Here is a 27,083-nt window from a genome sequence, read left to right as displayed (position 1 = left end):
CAACGTAAAGTAAATATGATGTGGCTGTCCATGGTAGCAAGTGGGGAAAAAAACATGTTGACTCATAGACTAGACTCAAATTAGTATGATTTTGTTACATTTGGTATGGTTACATAAGACAGATGGTTACTTAATAAGGCAAAAAAACAAAAGTAGGGTGGGTGGATGGGTGAGTGTATAATGAGAATGTCTAGCAACCCAAAAGTTACAAGTTTGAATCTCATCAAGGACAACTTTAGCAAACTAGCAACTTTTCAACTACTTACTACTTTTTATATACTTTGCAACTACTTAGCATGTTAAATAACCTTTCCCCTTCCCCTAACCTTTCCCCTTCCCCTAACCTTTCCCCTTCCCCTAACCTTTCCTCTTCCCCTAACCTTTCCCCTTCCCCTAACCTTTCCCCTTCCCCTAACCTTTCCCCTTCCCCTAACCTTTCCCCTTCCCCTAACCTTTCCCCTTTTAGCTAATTGAAAAATAGGGGTAGGGTCATAGAGAATCATAGGACCATGAATATAATAAGACACCTTAGGAGCTGGCTTAAGGCCGGTAGCAACCACTACAGAATCTCTGGTCAGAACAAGAATTAGGCGAATGTCCAGGTTAAGGGGAGTTTAATGGAAGATGTCCACATTCACACACACAGCAGAGTTCGTTGATGATCTCAGCACGGCAGATGACCGAGGATCGGCCGCAGGTCTCGACAAAGCACTCAGGACTATAGACCACAGGTCTGCAGCAGCAGAGCTCAATGAAGCTTTCTGGACTTCAGACTTCAGGGAACTGGGACCGGAGCTGAGATCAGCTGGATCCCCACAAAAGCAACAGGCGAATATCTCAGGACAGGAGACAGCTGCACATCTGAAAGAGAGGGAGAAAAAGACCCAAAGGCGGGAGAGAGCTGGGTCCAGGAAAAACTGAGTGCCCAGAGCTGTTGACTTGGGGCCTGACTGGGCTGCAGACTGTGAGCTAGGGGATGTTAGATTTATGAGGACAGAAAGCTCTGGGCCTACTGGGATTGGAAACTGGGGACCCAGCTTAGCAAGAAACTGTGAAGCCACTAGGTGACAGGGAACTGAGGGCAAGATACTCTGGAGCTACTGGGGCTATAGACTGAGGACCTAATAGGGCAGAAGGTGAGGTGTCTCCTACGACAGGACACTGCACTTCTCAGTCATGAAGGTACCCCACAGAGACGTCAGGAGGGTTCCCCATGGGGACGTTAGGAGGGTCTCCCAAGGCTGGCGCTAGCGGGAAACAGTTCGGAGGGGCTAGCAAGAACCCCAGGGCTGAGACCAGCTGGTTCCACCAGGAAAGGAAAGGAATGACAGTGCCTGGACAGCAGACACGGATCGAGCCACTACAGCAGAGACTTGCGGGAGCTCCCAGGGAGGAGCAGGGAGATGTCTTTGGACAGCAGCAGGCTGGAGGTCAAAGGTAGGACTAAGCAGATACCACCAGACAGGGACCGGAGAGGTCTGAGTGGCAGGGCTGGACTTGGCGCCTTCAGCAGCTACAGACAGGGCTCCCACATTATGGACCAACTGACATTCAGAGGTGTCAGCTGGAGTAGGAGTAGGGTTCTCCCTCTGTGTGAACTCTGGTATCTTCTCCGTCCCCGGAGAAGGCTGTAGGTCTTCCTGCTCGCAAACAGGCAGGGAGGTAATGATTCATCTTGGGTCCAGAACAGGGGTCGGCAGAAATTCTGTGACTGGAGATGGCGATGGCACAACTGTGGGAACCTTTTCCCTAATCCTAACCTTAACTCCTGAACTTAACCTTAACCCTAACCCCTAGCATAGCTAACATTAGCCACCTAGCTAGAATTCGTAACATATAGTACGTTTTCGCAAATTCGTAACATACAATACAAATAGTAATTCTTAACATATCATATGAAATGGGTGATGGGAAATGTTCCCTCTAAGCTGTGGGCGTGACTGCACACCTCCTTCAGGACTGCCTCTCAGAAGAAATGCCAGGACGTGCAGAGACACAAGAGATTGGACTTCAATGAGTTTGCGCCATTAGTTTGCACGATACAGATCAAAGTATTTTCTGTGATCGAATCAACATTATTTGTTGAATGCAACAAACCAAAACAAATCTAACTTTGCAAGATTGATTGTGATTTTGCTGTAGGCAGAGCCAGAGCCAACAAAGTATAATTCTATTGGCCAGGGTAGCCCACGAGCAGTCCTTCAATCACCCAAGAGTGAATGCGCTATACAGATATTCTTTGCTAGTTTTAGCATAGTTATAGATAAGTATAGGTCAGCAACGGGGAGTTAATTCTTTCCAACCTTTTATACTTTTCAGTAATTTAGCAGACGCAGAGTTACTTATTGAGCGGATATGTTTTTAAAAACTCTTTCCGTACTGGTCCCGCGTGGGATTTGAACCCACAACTCTGGTGTTGCTGTAGGCTGTAAAAACTTTTTAAAAGTCTCAATAGGCGCCTTCCACCCGGTTACGTAACCCTGTACCTTAGAGGCTGCTGCCCTGTATACAGTACATAGACTTGAAATCACTGGCCACTAATAATGGAACACTAGTCACTTTAATAATGTTTAAAAAATGTTGCTTCACTCATCTCATCGTATATACTTTATTCTATTCTACTGTTTTAGTCTATGCCACTCTGACATTGCTCACCCTAATATTTATACATTCCTTAATTCCATTCTTTTACTTTTAGGTTTGTGTGTATTGTATGTATTATTGTATAAATTGTTAGATATTACTTTGCATTTTGCTACACCCGCAATAACATCTGTTAAACATGTGTATGTGACCAATAAAATGTTTATTTTATTTTATCTGACGCAATGTAGGCCTGCATTGAACACCACATATGGACTACTGTAGGCTATATCATAGAAATCAAAAGCTATTTCCATGTGTAAATGAAATGTGATTTGCTCCATTGGTTTTGTTGGTAGGCCTACATTATGCTCCAATATCCACAATAACCTATTGGCTACTGTCTAAAACTGAAAGGGTACAGCCTCAGTGCTCATTGTAAACGTGCGCCGGAAGTTGCACAAAATTCTCACATTGTTAAGTTTCCACTCACAAGACCTAAAATTTTGTCAGTACTCCAAAAAATTGGGGGGAACTTTGGTGATGGGCAAATTCGTAACATATAATTTGAATTGTAATTCCTAACATATCAAATGAAATGTCTGATGGACATCCACAAATGTATATATACCATACAAACGTAACATATCCAACTAAATGGAGTGTCTTGGATTTACATGCAGAATAATACAAAATGCTCACATTGTGACTAAACGGTGTATTGCTATCTGGGATCCTTGGGAAGTCCTACCCAACCCTTACCTTAACTTTTACCCTAACCATAACTCAAACCTTAACCCTTACATGCTGACTAGACCGGGCCCGCCCGCATGTTGATTTTGTCCATCCACCCTAGACGCCATCAGGACAAGCAGGTTGAAATATCAAAACGAACTCTGAATCAAGTACATTCATTTGGGGACAGGTCTCAAAGCATTAAACATTCATGGCAATTTAGCTAGCTAGCTTGCTGTTGGTAGCTAATTTGTCCTGGGATATAAACATTGGGTTGTTATTTTACCTGAAATGCACAAGGTCCTCTACTCCGAAAATGAATCCACAGATAAAAGCGGCAATTTAGTAATCTCTCCTCCTTCAGGCCTCTTTTTCTTCTTCTTCTTCTTCTTCTTCTTCTTTGGACTTTATATGGCAGTTGGCAAACCACTTTAAGGTACATTACCACCACCAACTGGACTGGAGTGTGGACCTCAGTTCATCTCGTAACACGAGTGGTGTGGTCAGCATAATTTATTTTGCAGTTCGCGCACGTGACGCGGGCAGTGTGGTCAGCACGTTACTGTAACCATTTAAAATGTTAACTTCAATGGGGTAGGGCCGTCCCAAGGATACCGGATAGCAAGGACATTCACTAAGGCAAGCTTGGGGCAAGAGGCAGTGCTGTGCCAGCGGAAACTTTTGTGATTGATGCTTTTTCTTGCAAGTGACAACTACCAGAATTGAATGGCTACAGCCCTACAATCGATGAAAACATAGCTAAATACTGATACATTGAAAATGTGTCCTATGTTGTTATTGTCCAGCTGGCTTGCATGAGGAAGCTCAGTCTTCAGATCCTAGGCAATTTTTTTATTGCAGCTATAATAATACAAATATGGCCGATGTCTCGGTTATCAGTGAATATTTCCACTCTAAAATTGGAATCAGTATCGGATCCAAAAATCCCATATTGGTCGGGCTCTACTAAAGACACAAATAAGAAAGCCTTGTTAGTACACTTAAGCAGCGTTTATGCTTTTTTATAGACAGAAAGTAACCATTGTGATTCATCTCTGGACAAGTTTAAAGCAGACTTGACAGCTATGGAACTAAAAGCTAAAAAGATTGACTAAGATTGACTAACAACATTATTTTTTTTAACAATGCTTCAATATTGCAGATACAGTGCCTTTGGAAATTGTGTTAAGTACAGTCTTATTCGAATAATTATATATAAAAAAAATCCTCAGCAATCTACACAAAATACCCCCTAATGACAATGTGAAAACAAGTTTTTAGAAATGTTTGCAAATGTATAACACCTTCAAAACAGAAAATACCTTATTTACATAAGTATTCAGACCCTTTTCTATGAGACTCAATATTGAGCTGAGGTGCATCCTGTTTCCATTGATCATCCTTGAGATATTTCTACAACTTGATTGGAGTTCACCTGTGGTAAATTCAATTGATTGGGCATGATTTGGAAAGGCACACACCTGTCTATATAAGGTCCCACAGTTGACAGTGCATGTCAGAGCAAAAACCAAGCCGCGAGGTTGAAGGAATTGTCCGTAGAGCTCCGAGACAAGATTGTGTCGAGGCACAGATCTGGGGAAGGGTACCAAAACATTTCTGCAGCATTGAAGGTCGCCAAGAACACAGTGTCTCTATCATTCTTAAATGAAAGAAGTTTGGAACCACCAAGAGTCTTCCTAGAGCTGGCCACCCGGCCAAACTGAGCAATCGGAGGGGAAAGGCCTTCGTTATGCAGGGTTAAATTAATCTGTGGCCACCAGACAGATTTTGACAGCAATGCTAAAAAATGACAGATACATTCAAAATAAGAGGCTACAAGGACAAAACTCTTGATGCTGCAATGATGAAAATATCTCAAAAACCAAGAGAGGAATTACTAAAAACTCAAAGAAGAAAAACAACGCAACCGTCTTTTGCACTAAGTACACCAAGGGTTCGGAGAAAATGAAAGCAATCCTGAAAAAGCACTGGCATATTCTGCAATCAGACAAAACAAATCGCAAACCTCTTCAAGAAACCCCCAATGGTTGTCTATAAGCGTGGTCACAATATTGGAGATAGTTTGGTGAGATCTGACATGCCCCCTGAGCTCACTCAAATACTCTTGACACCCATTCCAAATGGGAACTACAAATGTGGCTTATGCGCACAGTGCAATAGATCTATAAAAACATCCTTCTTCAGACACCTACATACATGTCGAAAAATCCCTGTGAGGGGTATCATCTCATGCAAGACCAAGGGAGTAATCCATCTCATCACCTGTTCATGTGGAAAAGACTATGTAGGACAAACAAAAATACAATTAAAACAACACACAGCTGAACACCGCAGCTCAATCAGGTGTCAGAACATTGACTATCCAGTAGCAGCTCAATCAGATTTAAGAACATTGACTATCCAGTAGCAGCTCACTTTGTTGAGGCTAACCATCCAATCTCCTCCCTCAAATACACAGGCATTGAGCATGTTGCTCTACCAAGGAGAGGAGGTAACATGGAGATCCTACTACTACAAAGGGAGGCTTTACTGGATATCCTGTCTAAAAACATTGACCCCCAGTGGTCTGAATATTGACTTTGATCTCAAGCTCTTCTTTCTTTTATGAACAAGTCTTATAAAAGTATATTCTTTCTACAGCTTATTAGCGTACACCTAATATGTTCCCCCTGTTGATGATGCTTACTATTCAAAAGACACTCGCACATCTGAGCAACCTTTTTTGCAGGTGCATGGCAACAATTGAACAAGATGAAGGAAAAAGGAAACCGCACACTGCTCTTGATAGTATCACTGATATTTAATAAGCTTTACGTATCGGCCTCACAACCTTCGTCAGAGCTTTTGTGGCCGTGAGGCCGATACGTAAGCTTATTAAATATCAGTGATTGTCACGCCCTGACCTGAGATATCTCTGTTTTCTTTATATTTTGGTTAGGTCAGGGTGTGACTAGGGTAATTACGCTAGTTTTTCTAGTTTTTTGTATTGTCTAGGGGTTTTGTATATAATGTTTTTTGTACGGCTAGGTTTTTGTATGTTTATGGTGGCCTGATATGGTTCCCAATCAGAGGCAGCTGTTTATCGTTGTCTCTGATTGGGGATCATATTTAGGTAGCCATTTCCCCTTTGGTGTTTGTGGGTTCTTGTCTATGTGTAGTTGCCTGTCAGCACTCATTTGTATAGCTTCACGTTTCATTTTGGTTAGTTTGTTCAGTGTTCATTCTTTTAATAAATAAGAATGTACGCATACCACGCTGCGCCTTGGTCCGATTCATACGTCGAACCTGACAGTGATACTATCAAGAGCAGTGTGCGGTTTCCTTTTTCCATCTTCTTGATGATGCTTATTATGCATTAAGGTTGAACCAATACGAAACAATTAAATATGTGAAATTGAATTAAACAATAATGTATGTTGATGCTAATATTATGTACAATATTCAATTATGTTTCTATATGATAACAATAACCTAATATATTTAATATGCCATAAACTATTGTTTTTTAACAGTTTCACTAATTCATCCTAATTAACTTAACACACCCCTCATTATTGTCATTGGTTGCACTAATTGCACTGTTTCTCTACATAACCTGGTTCAAGTATTTATGACATTACCCTGAAGAAGGCACAGTGATGCTGAGACGTTGGTAAATACCCAATAAATTACTGGGAGTTTATATATGGAGTGTGCGACTCTCTTTTATATACTTTATAAGCTCAAAATAACATCCAATTAATAAGTGTGAAGCAGAAAGTGAATATCCAATGGGAATTGGTCATAAATATGGAGTAACATTGTTAAGGTAGACTAAAATGCTAACAATGCCTTCCAATAAGGAGAAAGTTAAAGTGGACAATGGTATCCTGGTGAACAGATGTTATCATGTATGTTTTGTTTGTTTTTAAACCTTACAATAAGTAGAAAGTTAAAGTGGACAATGGTATCCTGGTGAACAGATGTTATCATGTATGTTTTGTTTGTTTTTAAACCTTCCAATAAGGAGAAAGTTAAAGTGGACAATGGTATCCTGGTGAACAGATGTTATTATGTATGTTTTGTTTGTTTTTAAACCTTACAATAAGGGTAAAAACAGCCTTTTCTTGAGGGATACGTGTGTATTAGCAGTAGTGGTTGAGAGGGTTTTCTTATTGGGAAGAAAGTAAAGGGTCCTAGTGGAAGGAAACAGATATGGAGACTAGTGAAAGTAATAAAGACAGCGATAACGAAAGTAAAATGGAGAGATTCATGGTACTCATGTTTTATCAGTTGATGTCAAATTTGTAAGCTTGTTTCAATAGGGGAGGATGGTACATATAGGCATAGTAATACTGAATGTTGCATTTTTAGGACCGATTAAGATTGAGACTGGCGAGGACTGATTAAAGATTTAGCATAGTGAAAACTATGTACCCGTGTCACAGCCGTTGCTGGATGAAGACCAAAGTGCAGCATGGTGAGCGTACATTTTCCTTTTTATTTAAAATGTCGCCAACAAAACAACAAACGAAAGAAACAACCGTGAAGCTTACAGGGCATTAGTGCCACAAACAGAGTTCACTACCCACACTGAAAGGAGGGAAAAAGGGCTACCTTAGTATGGTTCCCAATTAGAGACAATGATAGACAGCTGTCCCTGATTGAGAACCATACCCGGCCAAAACATAGAAATAAAGAAACATAGAAAACAAAACATAGAACGCCCACCCCAAATCACACCCTGACCAAACTAAATAGAGACATAAAAAGGCTCTCTAAGGTCAGGGCGTGACAACATGTTTATTTTCTCTTCCAGGACTGATGGAATGTCCACTACCAAGTTCTGATGAGTTTAACAATGATTCTGTATCTCTCCCTTTGAAAAGCTTCCTGAGGCAGGTGCCTTGGGAGAGCAGTTAGTGAGACTCTGCAGTACTATAAAGTAATAAGGTACCCGGATCCGGCTGTTAAGGGAGCATCCAAATGATGTAAAGGCCTGGCCATTTGTTGTTTTTGTTCTACGTTTTACAACACAGACACCTGCATACACACACACCCCACCCATCAATACTTAGGAATATTTGTTAGTGGTGTTAATACCATGCCTGATTTATAATTGTTATTTTATTTGGGTTTAGTAGGTTTTTCACGGTTAGAAAGAATGACCTTAAAGGGCACAAAAAGAAAAATACTGAAGTGTCAATTGTCTGAATTTCGGTTCAACACTTGTAAGTTCTCCTGATGAGAAATATACTGACAATGTGAACCTGTTATAAAGAATGTTTGACATGTTTTACAACAATGAGTCTGAAGTACAACAGGGAAAGAGAAGGGGAAGAACAGACTCACTCACTTACACCCAGCCTCTTTCAGAACTCACTAAAACTCTCTGACACTTGCCACTACCCTGTGTTTCATCATCCGCTGTCTAAGCAGGAGGCAAGATAACTGCAGAAAATGTACAGGTGGCACTTCTTTAACCCTGCAAAGTTGTACTTTGACAGAGCGAAAGTTAATTCAGGTTCAGGAGTAAATGGATGAGAGAGCAGTCCAAATGGATGAGATCTGCAGTCCATGTCCCTGACTGAGTCATAAGCAGCAACAAGTTGTGTATATAAAGTATTTTAAAGTTTATTTTCAGTTAACTTCTTATGGCTGCAGGGGCAGTATTGAGTAGCTTGGATGAAAGGTGCACAGAGGTGCCCATAGTAAACTGCCTGCTCCTCAGTCCCAGTTTCTAATATATGCATAGTATTATTCGTATTGGATAGAAAACACTCTAAAGTTTCTAAAACTGTTTGAATGATGTCTGTGAGTATAACAAAACTCATATGGCAGGCAAAAACCTGAGAAAAAATCCAAACAGGAAGTGGGAATTCTGAGGTTGGTAGATTTTCAACACAGCCCCTATTGAACAAACAGTGGGATATGGATGAGTTTGCACTTCCTACGGCTTCCACTAGATGTCAACAGTCTGTGGAACCTTGTCTGATGCCTCTACTGTGAAGTGGGGCCGAAGGAGACAGGAAATAGTCAGGTCTACCATGATCTGACCATGCTCTGACCATGCGAGTTCACATGAGAGGGAGCTCTGTTCCATCGCATATCTGAAGTCAATGTAATTCTCCGGTTGGAACGTTACTGAAGATTTATGTTAAAAACATTCTGAAGATTGATTCAATACATCGTTTGACATGTTTCTACTGACTGTTACGGAACTTTTTGACATTTCGTCAGCTTTTAGTGAACACGCTTTCTGACTTTGGATTTGTTTACCAAACGCGCTAACAAAAGTAGCATTTGGACAAAAATGATGGGCATTACCGAACAAAACAAACATTTCTTGTGGAAGTGTGAGTCCTGGGAGTGCATTCCGACGAAGATCAGCAAAGGTAAGTGAAGATTTATAATGCTTTTTATGAGTTTTGTTGACTGCACAATTTGGCGGGTAACTGTATGGCTTCCTTTTGTGGCTGAACGCTGTTCTCAGATTATTTAATATTTTGCTTTTGCCGTAAAGCTTTTTGAAATCTGACACAGCGGTTGCATTAAGAACAAGTGTATCTTTAATTCTATGTAAAACATGTATCTTTCATCAAAGTTTATGATGAGTATTTCTGTTATTTGACGTGGCTCTGCAATTTCTCTGGATATTTTGGAGGAATTTCTGAACATGGCGCCAATGTAAACTGAGGTTTTTGGATATAAATATGAGCTTTATCAAACAAAACATATATGTATTGTGTAACATGAAGTCCTATGAGTGTCATCTGATGAAAATCATCAAAGGTTAGTGATTCATCTTATCTGTATTTCTGCTTTTTGTGACTCCTATCTTTGGCTGGAAATATGACTGTGTATTTCTGTGATTTTGCGGTGACCTAACATAATCGTTTGTGGTGCTTTCGCTGTAAAGCTTATTTGAAATCGGACACTTTGGTGGGGTTAACAACAAGATTACCATTCAAATGGTAAGTTACATGTATGTTTGAGGAATATTAATTATGAGATTTCTGTTGTTTGAATTTGGCACCCTGCACTTTCACTGGCTGTTGTCATATCATCCCGTTAACGGGATTGCAGCCATAAGAAGTTTTAAGCATGTTCTGTATGTATTAACTGACCGTATATATACTATACTTCCACCCTCAGAGACTCTAGAGTTTACTTCTCCTATTCTCACCCATAGCCATGACTCAAAAGACAGAAATGAGGAGGAAATGAAATCAGCATCTCTGCTGAAAGAAAGCCATTGATTGCATTATACTTTGGTAAAGTAAACCTTGCTGTCTCCCTGTATTACCTCCCACAATTCCTCCAGGGATTTGACAGGGCTGTAGAACTGTGTAGTGGGATTGTATCTGTGTATATTATATATACACCTCATGCTACCTATAATAAGACAATGTAATGAATATGTTAACTAAGTATTTTACAAAGTATATCTGACTCTATTTAACATTATAGTAAAACGATGTGCAATCAAATATTATGTGTTTAGCTGACTAAGATCAAGAAAGGGTCATGAGAAGCGAATATCAAAGCAAGTGTTATTTAATAACTTTGTCAAATGAATGGATTCGCAAATAAGGCATGAAGCTTAATATCAAGGCAATACTGACATGAACAAAACATATTTTTAGGCATATATCCCAAGGTTAACTTGAAAGACAAAGCATGAGTCATACAGCTGCAAAGACATTTTGCACATGATCAAACAGGCATTTATACGTCAAGATGAGATTAGTGGTGTAACTTTTTCACAACTGCTATCATCTGCCTGACACTGCCTAGATGTTGCTCTGTTGTCTTCGCAGTCGAACCGTCTGCTAGCAGTTCCGCTTTATCTGGTCACTTCTCCATGATGTTTATCAGTGACCTCGTGTTCACTTTACTCAACAGACCTGGGTCATCTACTGTATTCCCCTTTTCTCTCACAGTAACTTTCACTCACATCTAGTTCCTCTTTAACCTTCCTTGACCCCTAACATGTACACTACCGGTCAAAAGTTTTAGAACACCTACTCATTCAAGGATTTTTCTTTATTTTTACTATTTTCTACATTGTAGAAAAATAGTGAAGACATAAAAACTATGAAACAACACATATGGATTCATGTAGTAACCAAAAAAGTGTTAAACAAATCAAAACATATTTGATATTCTTCTGATAGCCACCCTTTGCCTTGATGACAGCTTTGCACACTCTTGGCATTCTCTCAACCAGCTTCACCTGGAATGCTTTTCCAACAGTCTTGAAGGAGTTCCCACATATGCTGAGCACTTGTTGTCTGCTTTTCCTTCACTCTGCAGTCCGACTCATACCAAACCATCTCAATTTGGTTGAGATCAGGGGATTTTGGAGGCCAGGTCATCTGCTGCCGCACTTCATCATTCTCCTTGTTGGTCAAATAGCCATTACTCAGCCTGGAGGTGTATGAAAACAAATGATAGTCCCGTTAAGCGCAAACCAGATGTGATGGCGTATCGAAGAAGAATGCTGTGGTAGCTATGCTGGTTAAGTGTGCATTGAATACTAAATAAATCACTGACAATGTCACCAGCAAAGCACCCCCACACCGTAACACCTCCTCCTCCATGCTTTACGGTGGGAAATACACATGCGGAGATCATCCGTTCACCCACATCGCGTCTCACAAAGACACGGCAGTTGGAACCAAAAATATAAAATTTGGACTCCAGACCAAAGAACAAATTTCCACCAGTCTAATGTCCATTGCTTGTCCATTGCTTTCTTGGCCCAAGCAAGTTTCTTCATCTTACTGGTGTCTTTTAGTAGTGGTTTCTTTGCAGCATTTTGACCATCAAGGCCTGATTCACACAGTCGCCTCTGAACAGTTGATGTTCAGATGTGTCTGTTGCTTGAACTCTGTGAAGCATTTGTTTGAGCTGCAATTTCTGAGGCTAGTAACTCTAATGAACTTCTCCTCTGTTGGAGAGGTAACTCTGGGTCTTCCATTCCCGTGGTGGTCTTCACGAGAACCAGTTTCATCATAGCGCTTGATGGTTTTTGCGACTGCACTTGAAAAAACTTTCAAAGGTCTTGACATTTTCTGGATAGACTGACCATCATGTCTGAAAGTAATGATGGACTGTTGTTTCTCTTTGCTTATTTGAGCTGTTCTTGCCATAGTATGGACTTGGTATTTTACCAAATAGGGCTATCTTCTGTATACCCCCCTATCTTGTCACAACACAACTGATTGGCTCAAACGCATTAGGAAGGAAAGAAATTCTACAAACTAACTTTTAAGAAGGCACATCTGCCTATTGAAATGCAAGCTGTTTATTATAAGAGAATTCCAAAAGTGTGCAAAGCTGTGATCAAGGGGAAAGGGTGGCTATTTGAAGAATCTCAAATATAAAATATGTTTTGATTTGTTTAACACATTTTTGGTTACTACATGATTCCATATGTGTTATTTCATAGTTATATCTTCACTATTATTCTACAAAGTAGAAAATAGTAAAAATTAAAATTAAAACTTGAATGAGTAGGTGTTCTAAAACTTTTGACCGGTAGTGTATATTCCTTCTACATGTAAAGTGATCAATCATTTCTAGGATGGTAACATAAATACGTACATTTGAAGCTAGAATCCAACATAATTGCTTTATTTTATGCAATTATTGAGGACGTCGCATGCCCAAAAACAACACTGTCATGCTGAGAATAAAGAGAATGAATAGTGTCTCATGAATTTCATACCTAAAATGTCAAGAATGGTGCCACATACACGGACCAGTGTTTCTCAACCTCTGGTCCCTGAACCTATGCTGGTCCCTTGGATGTTGCTGGCTGGTCCCTGAGCTATTTAACTGACTCCAATTTAGTCAGTTCTAAGTGCTAGCTTTAATGTAAGCTGTTCCCCCAAGGAGGAAAAACGAAAGCTTGCCGAACCTTGACACAAAGTGACCATAGTTTGCCGGTCCCTGGAATAAAGAAACAGTGCCCTAGACACACACCTTTGTAATTCCCCCCTACCAAACACGCTATTTCCAATGTCATGACTAACATATTACTTACAATTTGTGCCCAATAGAAAATGAATAGTGAACTTCTTGAATTACAAAGGACTTTTATTTTAAAAAAAAATAAGGATAAACAATCAACATGAAAGTAGGCAAACGTTATACATTGTTTGATAGATAGATACTTTATTACATCCCGAGGGGAAAGTAGGTCTCAAAATGTATATGAATCAATGTCTGCTTTATTTCTACATTAATTTCTCTTATGATAATCATTAACAACCAGTAGGAAGATCAGCTGCTTCATTTAGATTCACTAATGTAGAACATGTAATAGACTAGCTGTCCAGGGGGTGTGTTTGTACATCAAGCTGCCTCACGCTACAGAAACAGGACGTAGGCTCCTGTTCTGTGGGCCCTTCTGGCTCACACAAGTCCACTCACTTAATGTTGAAAATGTGTCAACTGCGAGTTTACGTGACGCTTGTTTGCATACAATGCATTGCAATCAACCCCAGTAAGCGGACAATTGACTGGGTCTAGAGATATATCTGATTTAATATTACAAATTTTACTGAGTTATGACCCATTCACTTGATTAGTGCAAGCCACCGACCGTACCACTTGGTCGGAAGCAGGGTGAGATCATGGACTTTGACTTTGAGTTAGGCCTACTTCTTCCCTGGCCAATCTCTGACTACTTTCTGCATTTGGTTGAGTCTTTTTGTGATCTTCTGCAGTCTGTCTTGTTTCTCCTTGACCTTGCGTCGCTCATCGGGGAGTAGTTCCTCTCCTCTTGCCATCTTCTCCAGAAGCTCAGACTCATATTTCATTTTCTTCAACCCTACGATGCGATCTTCGAAGCCTGGCTTGCGTTGGTCCTCTTCTGTGCGAATGAGTATCTCAATGTACTCCACAGTGGAGAGAGAGGTTGGCTTCAGTGCAATCTCATTTAGTCTCTTAAGACAATTGGAGGACAGCTTGATCAAGTACTTCAGCTTGTCCTCGATAACAATGTACTCATCTTCAATCTTCTCCAGCATCTGCTTGTTGTTCATAAACTTGCCCTGTGCCTTCATGAAGTTGTCCTTCAACTCTTTAATGGTATTTTTCTCTGTCTTAGTTTCATATGTCCATAAGGCTTTTTCCCTGTCGTGGTTAAGGTAAGAGCAGTTTCCTGGACACATGACACAGTTACCATAACCATCCATCACGGCACATTTTTTGGTGTCATCCTCGTTAGGCAGAAAGCAGCTGGTGTGGCATGTGAACTTGCAAACAATGCAGTTTGTAGCAAAACAACTTAATTTGGTCCTCTTAGCAACTAGAACCTCTACCTCTGTCTCAAAGTCTTGGTTCTGTTTCATGTTCTCGTCCTCGTTCTGCAGGCACTGTTCGAACGTTTTGATCTCATTCAGCTTTGACAGACCTGCTGTGATTTGAGGGGTCAATCGTGTCATGGCCTTCTCTAAACGCTCACGTTCTTCCAACACTTTCTTGGTCATTGTTAGATCTTTGCTCTCATTGCTTTCCAAGGCTTTGAAGAAAGCTTTCATCTGTTTAAAAGTTGACCTCCAGACAATCTTCTCTAGTCCTTCCTCATTATCATCCTCTGAACTATCTCCTTCAGAGCTTTTGTCTTCTACTTTCTGAGAGAGCAGAGCTGAATTGTTGAATTTGAAATGGGTTGGGAGTCCCTTATTGTTTTTTTTACAGGGAAGGTCTGCAGCTTGGATGGCCTCCAGCACAGGTATGTCCTTCCCATCAGCAAATGTCACGAGCATCAGGATGTTATCAGCAATGTCCTTTCCAAAAATGGACAAGATGGAGTCAAATATGTATTTCTGATTGGCACTGAGACGAGCGAGGGATGCCTGCACTACAAAGCAGACTGCATCAATGTGATCAATCCCTAAAGGGTTACACAAAAATTCCTTCACTTGCTCTGTGATTAGTTTATCATGTGCCATTCCTCTAGTGTCTCCGAACCCTGGTGTGTCAATAATGGTCAGAGAATAAGGAATCTGAAAGCCTGGCTGGTTGTAGAGCTCGTATGATGTCACAATTGAAGTCTGGCTCTCAGCCTGTGACCTATTGGTCACCTCATGGATGAGCTTAAAGCGGTAGCGATCTTCCCACTTTACCCCGAGAATGTAGTTGATCATGACATTTACCAGAGTGGTTTTTCCTGCACCTGTGGACCCCAGAAGCAAGATTGCCTTGTTATTCCCTTTCTCAACTTTCCTTCCAAATGTGTACTGTTCAAAACGTTCCTTTACATCCAACCTCTGTTCCAGATTCAGCTTATAGATTGACGGGTTGCCTTTCTGCACCTTCTCTGATTTCTTCAGAAATTCCTCACTTCTTGTTGCTGTCGATTGGCTCCTCTTCGGTTGGGTGTCAGAAGCCCTGATGGTAGTCAGCACTGCTTCCGGACTGGGTAGACTCTTCCCTGCTTCGCCACAGTTAGCAGAGACTCTGACACTGTATGCAGTTTCAGGCTTTAGACCTTCCAGTGTGCACTCTCTGATGGTGGTTTTGATGGTGTGCCACATCTTATTGTCAACAGCCTTCGCACACTCTCTGTAGTCAACCTCATAGCCTATGACTTCTACATCGTCTCCCACCGTGGAAGGAATGTCCCAGTTAACTCTGATACTTTCATATTCCAGGTCTTTCTCTGTGGGTGATCCAGGGGGGCTACATGGGCGGGTCCTGGAGTATTCTGTCCAGTCACTGGAGAGGCTCACACCAGGTCTACACACCGCCCTACAGCTGAAGCGATAGTCTTTATAGGGGTTCAAACATCTGATGGTGACCTGGTTAGTGGTAGTATCAGCTTTGATCTCTGTCCACTTAGATTCAGCCTGCACAGCCTGGTACAAAACCTGGTACGACTCCACAGCCTTGACGCCAAGGTTGGGAGGGTTGATTTGCACGTGGACACAGTCATGCTCCAGACTCTTGATGGTGGGGACACCTGGCTTTGATGGCAGTTCAAACTGGGGACTCAACAGTGTCCCTCTCTCATAGACATGGATGGAGGATGCAGTGATGCATTTGCTTGGAATCGATGCAATGCAGAATGCAATATTTTCTCTGTCTTTGTTTGACTCTTTGAAGTCTAGGAACAGTTGTATGTTTTGCCTGGTTAGGGTGGTTACCTCCCCCGAGCGAAACCACTTTTCTGCTGCTGATTTCCCAGCTGCATTGGGGTCATAAGGAATCAGTGAAGAATTACTCTTTGATTCTTCCAGCAAGTAGTTCTCCAAATCTACCAAATACTCGTCTTTGTCTTTCAAAGAGGAGAATGCAAAGCACACTACGTGATCTTTGGCTTGATCAAGCACTATTCCATCCAATTCACTGCTTGAGTACACAACTTGTACCTCTTTCATTATGTCAAGGTAAGAGCTGACAACATTCATCTCTCTCTCTCTGTCGTCCAGGTACGTGATCATAAGGTCATTCTGGAATGGAGAGCGCTCCTTACTGTTGAGCATTTTTATCAGTTCTTCTTCCTCCATTCCTCCTCCTCTTATGTTGGGAAGAACCTTGCAAAGACCATTCTGGAAAACCAGCTTGTACTCTGAGCACAAGTCCCTGAACTTGCTGAGCTTGGCATTGATTTCAGGGAACTTGATAGCCATGCCTTCCATCATCAAGTCCCGGAATTGTACATCCGTCTTGTCCAGCCCGTCTAAGATTCGCTGTGCGCGACACACCAGGCTAACACTGATCTGCCTGACTAGCTGTGCAGCTGCAGAGTCCAGGTTCTTGAGAGGATAGAGCCAGACAGTCATGGGCACAGCATGTTCTCCCTTTTCCCCTAACAGATGTGGCAGGCCAGCATACAGCCTGGTGGCATCTTCAAATGTGACAGGGTTGTTTTCTAGTGCAAAATCACCATGGAAAGTGCAGCTGAATGTATTGGCCTGTTGCTTCTCTTCCTCGCTCATCTTCAGTGATGCCTGCCCTTCTATTGTTATGAGGGGGATCTTCTTTATTGTGGCCTGCAGGTTTCCTTGAATATCCTGGTGGTTTTCTCCTGAGGAAACCTCACTGTCAAAAACAAAGAAGGCTTGTGCACCGTAGAGAATGGCAGTCACCACATGTGTGGCAGAACCCTCTTGGAAGACATTACAGTGTTTCACATTTCCTGCCCCCAGGTGGTCCATGGTCAGCTGCTCAAAGCGAGTGGTGGTACGGTACTGCAGAGAAACCCTAGACTGATGCTTTGAGGTCTTTTTATCATGTAGGAATTCAGCAGAACCCTTCACACTGACTAAGCCACCAAGAAAACTGGCCTCCAGAGATGCAGACACATTCAAAGCTTCTGACTTGTCTTCACTTGAGTCAGAAGCAATGATTTTGAAATCAGTATTAGGTTGTGGAGAGACATTTATGTCTTTCTGTAGCATTTCAGAATCCCAGAGTGTGATACCTGCAGTTTAAAAAGAGAGAATGACAAATAACTTTCATTATGAAAAAAATAACGATCTCCAACGTGACACAAATATTAATTTTCAAGAAGTCTGCTGCCTCAGTTTGTATGATGGCAATTTGCATATACTCCAGAATGTTATGAAGAGTGATCAGATGAATTGCAATTAATTGAAAAGTCCCTCTTTGCCATGTGTAACGGCGTTCCTCCTCTTCATACGAAGAGGAGGAGTAGTGATTCGACCAACGTGCAGCGGGTTGTGAATACATAATGATTTATTAGACAGACGACGAAACACGAAAACAAACACTTGGAATGATTTACAAAATAACAAAACAACGTAGACTGACCTGAACTTAAGAACTTACATGTAACACGCAGAACGCAAGAACAGGGAAAAAACAGACTACACAAAAACCGAACGAACAAACATACCGAAACAGTCCCGTGTGGCGCAACATACACAGACACGGAAGACAACCACCCACCACAAACAATGTGAAGCAACCTACCTTAATATGACTCTCAATTAGAGGAAACGCCAAACACCTGCCTCTAATTGAGAGCCATACCAGGCAACCCATTAACCCAACATAGAAAACACATAACATAGACTACCCACCCAAAACTCACGCCCTGACCACTTAAACACATACCACACAACAGAAAACAGGTCAGGAACGTGACACCATGCAAATGAACTGAATCCCCCAAAAACATTTCCACTGCATTTCAGCCCTGCCACAAAAGGACCAGCTGACATCATGTCAGTGATTCTCTTGTTAACACAGGTGTGAGTGTTGACAAGGACAAGGCTGGAGATCACTCTGTCATGCTGATTGAGTTCGAATAACAGACTGGAAGCTTCAAAAGGAGGGTGGTGCTTGGAATCATTGTTCTTCTCTGTCAATCATGGGTAACTGCAAGGAAACACGTGCCGTCATCATTGCTTTGCACAAAAAGGGCTTCACAGGCAAGGATATTGCTGCCAGTAAGATTGTACCTAAATCAACCATTTATCGGATCATCAAGAACTTCAAGGAGAACGGTTCCATTGTTGTGAAGAAGGCTTCAGGGCGCCCAAGAAAGTCCAGCAAGCGCCAGGACCGTCTCCTAAAGTTGATTCAGCTGCGGATCGGGGCACCACAGGTACAGAGCTTGCTCAAGAATGGCAGCAGGCAGGTGTGAGTACATCTGCACACACAGTGAGGCGAAGACTTTTGGAGGATGGCCTGGTGTCAAGAAGGGCAGCAAAGAAGCCCCTTCTCTCCAGGAAAAACATCAGGGACAGACTGATATTCTGCAAAAGATACAGGGATTGGACTGCTGAGGACTGGGGTAAAGTCATTTTCTCTGATGAATCCCCTTTCCGATTGTTTGGGGCATCCGGAAAAAAGCTTGTCCGGAGAAGACAAGGTGAGCAATACCATCAGTCCTGTGTCATGCCAACAGTAAAGCATCCTGAGACCATTTATATGTGGGGTTGCTTCTCAGCCAAGGGAGTGGGCTCACTCACAATTTTGCCTAAGAACACAGCCATGAATAAAGAATGATACCAACACATCCTCCGAGAGCAACTTCTCCCAACCATCCAGGAACAGTTTGGTGATGAACAATGCCTTTTCCAGCATGGTGGAGCACCTTGCCATAAGGCAAAAGTGATAACTAAGTGGCTCGGGGAACAAAACATAGATATTTTAGGTCCATGGCCAGGAAACTCCCCAGACCTTAATCCCATTGAGAACTTGTGGTCAATCCTCAAGAGGCAGGTGGAGAAACAAAAACCCACAAATTCTGACAAACTCCATGCATTGATTATGCAAGAATGGGCTGCCATCAGTCAGGATGTTGCCCAGAAATTAATTGACAGCATGCCAGGGGGGATTGCAGAGGTCTTGAAAACGAAGGGTTGACACTGCAAATATTGACTCTTTGCATCAACTTCATGTAATTGTCAATAAAAGCCTTTGACACTTATGAAATGCTTGTAATTATACTTCAGTATTACATAGTAACATCTGACAAAAATATCTAAAGACACTGAAGCAGCAGACTTTGTGAAAATTAATATTTGTGTCATTCTCAAAACTTTTGGACAGGACCGGTACATGCAGTATTGTTTATACATGTAAACATGGTTTCATTTAAAGAACTCATTGAAGTATTAGTCAAAGTATATATTCTAGGTGACATGACAACCGTAGTTAGAAAAGCTACACCTATCTTTGCCATTGATCACTTCTGTAACAGCATGACTATATATGACTACTTCAACATGTTGTGGGTCCTCTAGCTTTTCTAACTCTGAAGACCATAGAGATGTAGAAGACAGCTCATCTTTGCAATTGATGCTTTTGTGACAGTATCTGTAGTGCCATTAAGGGCTATCTATTTGAAAGCAGTCCATTTCTTCTTACTATACTTTTATAAGTGTATTGGCAGTTCGTAAAAAAAACTGAAGTGCTACAGTTTGTATAGTCTGAACAGGTATAAAGCCAAGGTTGGTGATTTACTGCCACCTGCAGTTATGGAATGTTTGTCAGAAGTATAATTCATTGGCTGACCCCTCCTGCTAACCTGAAAGGAATTCTGTTATCCTTCCTTAAAGGAGCGTAATATAAAAATGTTGAATTGTGATTTAAGAAAATGTCCATAAAATGTCTACATTAAAAATAACATAAAATTATAGTGTTTCACAAAAAAAAATCACAAACAAACTATTTAGGCTCACACATCAGCATAATTTAGAGGTGTGGTCATCTCCTCACAAGCACAACCAACAACGGAAAACTGGAGCAAGCATGTAGAAATCGTGCTGTCTTTACCTGGTTGCTAAAATTCTACATTTCAGTTTGTGACAAAACAAGCCATCTTTAGTGTAGAAAATCATTGTACCATCTAAATCGCTGTGAAATATGTTAAGAACATATTGAACTAAATAATAACATGTTGTTTTTACAGCTGTTTAAAGCTGGTGTACAAAACCGGAAGTAAATGCAAAACTTAAGGAAGTGGCGGGGGACGGAAGGGCGAGAGGTGTTTGAATTCAGGCTGTGTTGATGCAATTCACCTAGTTTCCACAAGGGGGCATTGTTTTATCTGTTGTTTCTGTAACCCATGCAAGTCACACCAACTTGACTACTTCAAAATGGTGAAAGCCCTCAATGACGCTGCCCATGTTAGATCAGGCTTTGGGACAAGTCTATCCAACTCTATGGTGGAAACAAAGACAATTAATTTAATAGTTTACTGTACCTGGAATGAGGACATCCCTGCGACAGTCATACAGCATCCCCAGCTGGAATGGTCGGCCCAGAGCGGCTGTCTCAATGGTCTCAGAGTCAGACATGACTCCGTGTTCTGAAAACACATCAGAGCAGGGGTTTATCCACAGCTATATATACTTCAGAACTATTGTATAGTAGAAACATTTAGGAGAATGCAGGGCTTTACATCTAGGAGAGTCGATATTTAGGTTGAAATAACAAAGGTACGAAAGACAGACATAAGATGCAGACATCTGAATCACTCACATTTCTGTCTCCCCCTCAGTCTTGTGTTGCTCTCCTGGGATGGGAGGCGAGCCCTAGAGCCTTGATGCTCAGCGTTCGATTATCCAGGCTGCGCCTCTGTAACGGGAAACATCAGAAAAAATAAAGATCATGTAGTATAAATGCTGTTCTTCAGTCATAAACATTATCCCAAGTGAGCATGAGCTCTGTGGTCTCAGAGTCCACTATAGCATGGGAACCTGTGTTAAGTTAATTTCAAGAACTGCACACTGTTTTTCTGCTGGTGTAATTATAATTGAATAAGGGAGAAGTCACAGACCGTCATATATGGATAACAGAATCTTTGGAACGGTCAGGAGACCTACATTATCTTTATAAGACCCCATAAAGTACACCTGAATAATTGATTTAATCATAATCTATACTGTAGCCAGAGCCAGAGGGGGAAAAAACACGTTTTAAAGGTATCAATATAATGAAATGTAAAATTATTTGCACTTTAATTAGATCAATAATGTAAATAAAAAATCTTTACACAAAAAATGACAAAAAAAATATGAGGAATCCAAGATAATAACAGATGCAGAAATATGAACGATATTTTATTCAGATGTAACAAAAATATTTGACTGTGTATGGTGAGACCAGGCTCCTCTTATTGGACAATTTGAACCAAATAAAAAACAAAGTCAATCAAATGTGATTGTTATACGCTTTAAAAAAAATGTTACGACCAATCTTACCTAAGTTTGTCTTAAATTGTATCTGTAAAAAATGATGTCTACATTAATTCCCACAAGATGTAGGTCATTATGCCAAAAGATCTAGACTGTATTAGATGACTTGAAGCTACATCTGACTACATTTACACATTTGCTTGGATAATCATACCACAGGCCTTACTGCTATTGCCAGACAAGAGAATAACATTACATGAAAGGTAAGGCCAATACAAAAGCACTCATAAACTTGCTATTATTGCTCAAGATATCCAATCTCTTTTGTTTGCCACATATGCATTTCATCCTGCTTTCTTTGGGATTCAATAGATTTCTTCTTCTCTTGCCTTGGTCCTGCTTCTGTTGTTCTGCCATCTTACTTTCTCCATCTGGACTCATTCCAATTCGTCCTGAATGAGCTTTCTTTCTGGCTCTGATTTGTTCTCCTGGAATTGTTCTATCGCCATTTAATTATTCTCTGTTCAGCCATTTAATTATTCTCTGTTAAAGGAATAGATAGCTTTTCCATTAAAATATGTTAGAATATAGAAAGACTACTCCTTATAGTTACAGTAATTTAACGTGACTTTTAGCTGCTGCCATGTTCATAGTAGAGTAATGTCTTCATCGATTAACAATATTCTCTAGTAGTCTACTCATCAATGTATTTTCTACAGTTTAATCATCTACTTTTCTGCCTCAGTTTCATCTCTTTATTTTGATGCTTTCAGTTCTGCATGTATCCTGGTCCTTTCATCTTCTTCTTGCTTTCTTTGGGATTCAAGTTGTATTTTTCTCTGCCTCTCCAGCTCCTCTCGTTGTTCTTTGTCCATCCGTTGTTCGGTTTCCATTCGTGCTTTCTCCCCCTTGAGCCGAAGGCATTCCTGCTCAAATCTTCTCTTTTCTGCTTCTGCCACGTCTGCCCGTTGTCGCGATTCATGGTCCACTTCAACTGTATGGCTGCCACCCATTTTCTAAGTCTTTTCTTGCAGGTTTTGTAGGTTAGACTTAACTGCACTGATTCTTTGAGAAGACATGTCAAAGCAAACAAAAACAGACAAGGAATGTTTTACTTAAAAAGGAGAGCATTTGACACTCTATTCAATACTTTTCTGAGCGTCAATTGCCTTCATTTTCAATTTCTCATATTTAGATTTTTAATTGCGTCAGTGTTGTGGATATGTGCACGCATACACATGATGTTTAGGCAGGAAGTAAGACCACATTGATAACACTGTTACTTTTCAACTTTGTGATATTCTGGTAAATTCTGTCACTTGTAATTTTAAAATATCAGGAGGAAGTGGACTAAACAGGGAACAGTTAGGTTTACTTATCGAAGTTATGAAAAGCAAGAGCCCCAAACTATGACTAGAAATCTCAGTTACCTAGAATTTACTTCAAACACTAACTGTCAATGTTTTCAGAATGTCCCATATTGTTTTTGAAGTTCTATTCTGAAATTGTCTGACATTGCAAATTCCTCATCAGTCAGCGTAGGTTTGTACTTCTTAAAAAAAAATACATGAGTGCAATAAAGTGTCAATAGAATGTAAACCAATATAGTACAATATATTTTTAAACAATTTGTGTATCCAAAAAATGTAATCGAAAAGTTTGATTGTTAAATGATAATTTCTCTACACCATTAAAATCACGGTTTCTTAATTTGAGCCAGTTTGCTACAAGCAGGAAAGTACTCCTGTAGCAACAGGAAATGTAAAATAATATGTGGATTATAAGTAAGGGATATTTTTGTAGGGGTTGATACATTTTTTGTTAGGGCAAATCAAAAGTGGAAATGAAAATCTGTAGAAGCCTGTTCAAAACTAAAATACATTACAAATGTCCTAAATTCTCAGCAACAAAAGTGTGATCAAATTAAGATTCTACATCTGAACCTTAAGAAAATTAAGGTTGTAGATGGATGTCAATCAGACAGAAATCACGAAATTTAACAAAGTTCAAACTTAAATATACATATTAAAGAGTGAGTATAAAACATACGTCAAGGTCTTCAGCTGAAAAGATGCGTCTGTGCCAGAGAGGTTTGTTGATGGATGTAGCCCGGGGCTTGATGTCCCATTTTATAGCGCTCAAACAATGGTTCCCTACCCATTACTTTGTGACTGTCAGCAGTTTTTAATTTCTTATTTTTTTTGTGAAACACATCTCCATATGTGGTCTTCTTGTAAATCACATGACACCTTCCTTCTGTTTCAGAGTGCTTGATACAGTCGGACTAAAATAGTTTATTGCTCAAACACTTTCTGTGTGAGAGAGAGACACAGAGAGAGAGAGAGAGAGAGAGAGAGAGAGACGCAGAAAGAGAGAGAGAGAGATGCAGAAAGAGAGAGAGAGAGAGACGCAGAAAGAGAAAGAGAGAGAGAGAGAGAGAGAGAGGCAGAGAGAGGCAGAGAGAGAGAGAGAGGCAGAGAGGCAGAGAGAGAGAGGCAGAGAGGCAGAGAGAGGGAGAGGCAGAGAGAGAGAGAGAGGCAGAGAGAGAGAGAGAGGCAGAGAGGCAGAGAGGCAGAGAGAGAGAGAGACGCAGAAAGAGAGAGACGCAGAAAGGAGAGAGAGAGACGCAGAGAGAGAGAGAGAGACGCAGAAAGAGAGAGACGCAGAAAGAGAGAGAGAGAGACGCAGAAAGAGAGAGAGATGCAGAAAGAGAGAGAGAGATGCAGAAAGAGAGAGAGAGACGCAGAAAGAGAGAGAGAGAGACGCAGAAAGAGAGAGAGACGCAGAAAGAGAGAGAGAGAGACGCAGAAAGAGAGAGAGAGACGCAGAAAGAGAGAGAGAGAGACATAGAGAGAGAGACATAGAGAGAGGCAGAGAGAGGCAGAGAGAGAGGCAGAGAGAGAGAGAGAGGCAGAGAGAGAGAGAGGCAGAGAGAGAGAGAGGCAGAGAGAGAGAGAGGCAGAGAGAGAGAGAGAGAGAGAGGCAGAGAGGCAGAGAGCGGCAGAGAGGCAGAGAGAGGCAGAGAGGCAGAGAGAGGCAGAGAGAGAGAGAGAGAGGCAGAGAGAGAGAGAGGCAGAGAGAGAGAGAGAGAGAGAGAGAGAGAGAGGCAGAGAGAGAGGCAGAGAGAGAGGCAGAGAGAGACAGAGAGAGAGGCAGAGAGGCAGAGAGAGAGAGAGGCAGAGAGAGAGGCAGAGAGGCAGAGCGAGAGAGAGAGGCAGAGAGAGGGGCAGAGAGGCAGAGAGAGAGAGGCAGATCGAGAGGCAGAGAGGCAGAGAGAGAGAGAGGCAGAGAGAGAGGCAGAGAGGCAGAGAGAGAGGCAGAGAGAGAGAGAGGCAGAGAGAGAGAGGCAGAGAGAGAGGCAGAGAGAGAGAGAGGCAGAGAGAGAGAGGCAGAGAGAGAGAGAGGCAGAGAGAGAGAGAGGCAGAGAGAGGCAGAGAGGCAGAGAGAGGCAGAGAAAGAGAGGCAGAGAGAGAGAGAGAGGCAGAGAGAGAGAGAGAGAGAGGCAGAGAGAGAGGCAGAGAGAGAGGCAGAGAGGCAGAGAGAGACAGAGAGAGAGGCAGAGAGGCAGAGAGAGAGCGAGGCAGAGAGAGAGAGAGGCAGAGAGAGATCAGAAGACAGAGAAGATCAGATACCTGCAACACGGACTACACTGCACAGCTCATTGAAGGACAGGGTCCCGGTACCGGAGACATCAGTACCATAGAAGATGTTCTCGAAGACACATACACATACAGTTGATGTCAGAAGTTTACAGACACTTAGGTTGGAGTCATTAAAACTGTTTTTTCAACCACTCCACAAATTTCTTTTTAACAAACTATAGTTTTGGCAAGTCGGTTAGGACCTCTACTTTGTGCATGACACAAGTAGTTTTGCTAACCATTGTTTACAGACAGATTATTTCACTGTATCACAACTCCAGTGGGTTAGAAGTTTACATACACTAAGTTGACTGTGCCTTTAAACAGCTTGGAAAATTCCAGAAAATGATGTAATGGATTTAGAAGCTTCTGATAAATGATGTCAATTAGCCTGAGTCAATTGGAGGTGTACCTGTGGATGTATTTCAAGGCCTAACTTCAAACTCAGTGCCTCTTTGCTTGACATGATGAGAAAATCAAAAGAAATCAGCCAAGACCTCAGAGAAAAAAGTAGTTCATCCTTGGGAGCAATTTCCAAACGCCTGAAGCTACCCCATTCATCTGTACAAAAAATAGTACGCAAGTATAAACACCATGGGACCACGCAGCCGTCATACCGCTCAGGAAGAAGTCGCGTTCCGTCTCCCAGAGATGAACGTACTTTGGTGCGAAAAGGGCAAATTATTCCCAGAACATTCCCAGAAAATGATGTGGCTATATTGAAGCAACATCTCAAGACATCAGTCAGGAAGTTTATAGCTTGGTCGCAAATGGGTCTTCCAAATGGACAATGACCCCAGGCATACTTCCACAGTTGTGGCAAAATGACTTAAGGACAACAAAGTCAAGGTATTTGAGTGGCCATCACAAAGCCCTGACCTCAATCCTATAGAAAATTTGTGTGCAGAACTGAAAAAGGTTCTGCGAGCAAGGAGGCCTACAAACCTGACTCAGTTACACCAGCTCTGTCAGGAGGAATGGGCCAAAATTCAACCAACGTATTGTGGGAAGCTTGTGGAAGGCTACCCAAAACGTTGGACCCAAGATAAACCATTTAAAGGCAATGCTACAAAATACGAATTGAGTGTGTGTAAACTTCTGACCCACTGGGAATGTGATGAAAGAAATAAAAGCTGAAATAAATCATTCTCTCTACTATTATTCTGACATTTCACATTCTTAAAATAAAATGGGGACCCTAGCTGACCTAAAATAGGAAATTTTTACTAGGATTAAATGTCAGGAATTGTGAAAAACTAAGTTTAAATGTATTTGGCTAAGGTGTATGTAAACTTCCAACTTCAACTGTACAATTTACTATGATCTCTCCTGAATAAATGTAAGTGATTGTATAACAAACAGGTTTCAAACCCATCCCTAATCCCACTCAAGACTGTTTCAGCCCTCTAACCTAAAGGCATTAACTCCCCCAGAGGGCAGAAATATTAAAATTCTCTTGAAATATGTTTTGCCACAGGCCTAGAAATATTAGAAC

General features: G+C 41.3%; 1 protein-coding gene across 2 annotated transcripts; it reads right to left on the bottom strand.

Annotated features, from left to right (window-relative positions):
• Nucleotides 1-13,490: 13,490 nt before the first annotated feature.
• LOC129863560 (uncharacterized) lies at nucleotides 13,491-24,176 on the bottom strand. 2 transcript variants are annotated; one of them, XM_055935623.1, is made up of 4 exons: nucleotides 23,997-24,116; nucleotides 21,292-21,387; nucleotides 21,014-21,118; nucleotides 13,491-17,758 (listed from the first exon to the last, which is right to left on the bottom strand). In XM_055935623.1, the coding sequence occupies exons 3-4, from the start codon at nucleotides 21,105-21,107 to the stop codon at nucleotides 13,986-13,988; spliced, it is 3,867 nt and encodes a 1,288-aa protein (XP_055791598.1). In that variant the 5' UTR covers nucleotides 21,108-21,118; nucleotides 21,292-21,387; nucleotides 23,997-24,116; the 3' UTR covers nucleotides 13,491-13,985. The 2 variants fall into 2 exon arrangements, 1 of the variants encoding a protein (XP_055791598.1); XR_008760977.1 differs by lacking the exons at nucleotides 13,491-17,758; nucleotides 21,014-21,118; nucleotides 21,292-21,387 and adding an exon at nucleotides 21,852-23,012 and having other exon boundaries at nucleotides 23,997-24,176.
• Nucleotides 24,177-27,083: the final 2,907 nt, after the last annotated feature.

The sequence above is a fragment of the Salvelinus fontinalis genome, chromosome 10 (genome assembly GCF_029448725.1).
Source record: "Salvelinus fontinalis isolate EN_2023a chromosome 10, ASM2944872v1, whole genome shotgun sequence".
In the NCBI taxonomy this organism is placed as follows: Eukaryota; Metazoa; Chordata; class Actinopteri; order Salmoniformes; family Salmonidae; genus Salvelinus; species Salvelinus fontinalis.
Note: the sequence above shows the minus strand (reverse complement) of the source record. Positions and strands in the feature narration are given on the sequence as shown.

Excerpts from the sequence above, each read along its gene's own strand:
- LOC129863560 (XM_055935623.1), bottom strand. The coding sequence starts at position 21,107 with ATGTCTGACTCTGAGACCATTGAGACAGCCGCTCTGGGCCGACCATTC. Across the intron at positions 17,759-21,013 it reads CAGGGATGTCCTCATTCCAG|GTATCACACTCTGGGATTCT; the intron begins GTACAGTAAACT and ends TTTAAACTGCAG.